This window comes from Mandrillus leucophaeus, unplaced genomic scaffold, assembly GCF_000951045.1.
Source record: "Mandrillus leucophaeus isolate KB7577 unplaced genomic scaffold, Mleu.le_1.0 Scaffold1173, whole genome shotgun sequence".
Classification (NCBI taxonomy): domain Eukaryota; kingdom Metazoa; phylum Chordata; class Mammalia; order Primates; family Cercopithecidae; genus Mandrillus; species Mandrillus leucophaeus.
In genome coordinates this window covers 322,801-324,653 of record NW_012100021.1, presented here as the reverse complement: position 1 = coordinate 324,653, position 1,853 = coordinate 322,801, and the positions used below count along the sequence as shown (strand labels likewise).

Below are 1,853 nucleotides of genomic sequence, written 5' to 3'. Positions count from 1 at the left end.
GGCAGAGGTTTCACTGAGCCAAGATTGTGCCACTGCACTCCAGCCTGGGTGACAGAGCAAGACTGTCTTTAAAAAAAAAAAAAAAAAAAAAAAGACAAACACAGCAGACTCACACAAAAAGTGCTAAAGAAGGAAACTGAAATAAGCTCTCAACATTGACTATCTATGGAACAGGAAGGACAGAGGTTGCATTTGCAACTTGCTCACTTATTTAAGCAAGTAAAGATTTAGAAATGATTTAAGATGATAGTTTGATTTTATATGTTTTTCCCTTAGAAGATAAAGCAACTAAATTGACATATTCTTTTATTTATTTATTTATATTTATTTTTTGAGATGGAGTCTCGCTCTGTTGCTTAGGCTGGAGTGCAGTGGCGCGATCTCGGCTCACTGTAACCTCTGTCTCCCGGGTTCAAGCGATTCTCCCGCTTCAGTCTCCCGAGCAGCTGGGATTACAGCCGCGTACCCCCACACTCGCTGATTTTTCTATTTTTAGTGGAGACAGGGTTTTGTCATGTTGGTCAGGCTTGTCTCAAACTCCTGACTTCAAGTGATCTGCCCGCCGGAGCCTCCTAAAGTGCTGGGATTACAGCGGTGAGTCACCGTGCCCAGCGGACAGTCTTTTACAAACCCTGTTAGTAAACATCACATGCTACACGAACTCATTCTTTCAGCAAACACTGACCATCTATGCTGCTAGCCACAGTGCCAAGCAGTTTACCTTGATCCAAGTTATCGTCTATTTCTTGGAATCTCACTCTTCGCTTAGATGGTTTGTGTTGCATTTGGGCAGGATGATCTCCTACAGTATCATTCCTCTTCTTTAATATTGAGACCAGTCCTTCAGTAGGAACAACCTGTCAGAAATTAGAAGAACCTATCATTGTTTTATTAAGGCGGGACATCTCTACGTGTATCTATAAAAAGGCTAATTCAACAGATATTTGAATTTTTATTAAAGGGGTATCCAATTCCTACAGAAAAAAGTATCAATCATCAAAGTCTAACAGAATAAAACTTTCACTTCTCTGCAGATGACTGAGAAACACAAAAGTCTAAAACCCTGGTTTCCTTTGTTAGTCCTTGAACTGATTCCAGGGACAGGCAGTGTGAAGTGTTCAGTCGACTGGGAATCAGAGCACCTTGCTTTGTAGCTTGACTTCCCTGTTACCGGTAAAACGATCACTCACTGTCCCCTCTTTGCTCCGTCATTAGCACTGGGTTTTGCTTTATAATGGAAGCTTATAATCCTCCCCTGCTTTTTTCATTCAACAGCAATTTTAAACAAGTGAACATATGGAACTTAAAATATATTTGGATACCAAGCTTTTAACATCAAAGTGTTGTCCTCAGTTTCTCTGAGAAACTGTGCATTTACTAAATAATGCTCTACTGCTCAAAATAGTTTAAGGACTTCTAGAATTTCTCTCAGAGCCAATTTACTAGGGACTTTTTTTTTATTTTGGGACAGAGTCTTGCTCTGTTGCCCAGCTAGAGTGCAGTGGCGCGATCTCGGCTCACTGAAAGCTCCACCTCCCGAGTTCACGCCATTCTCCTGCTTCAGCCTCAGTCCCTCAGCTGGGACTACAAGCGCCGCCAGCAAGCCCGGCTAATTTTTTTTGTATTTTTAGTAGAGATGGGGTTTCACCAAGTTAGCCAGGATGGTCTTGATCTCCTGACCTCGTGATCCGCCCGCCTTGGCCTCCCAAAGTGCTGGGATTACAGGCATGAGCCACTGCACTCGGCCTGGGACATAATTACTTTCTAGTATGCAGAGGTTGGCAAACTATGGCCCGCAGGCCAAAGGCCTGTGCTGCCTAATTCTGTGAATATAATTTTTTTTTTTTTTTTTT

At 42.4% G+C, this 1,853-nt stretch overlaps 1 protein-coding gene across 2 annotated transcripts in view; it reads right to left on the bottom strand.

Annotated features, from left to right (window-relative positions):
* The window catches only part of CNST (consortin, connexin sorting protein), a 133,893-nt gene that overhangs the window by 8,562 nt on the left and 123,478 nt on the right, over positions 1–1,853 (bottom strand). For both annotated transcript variants that reach the window (XM_012000964.1, XM_012000969.1), the window contains exon 10: positions 722–857. In XM_012000964.1, the coding sequence (XP_011856354.1) occupies positions 722–857 (136 nt within the window). The remainder of the gene's footprint in view (positions 1–721; positions 858–1,853) is intronic.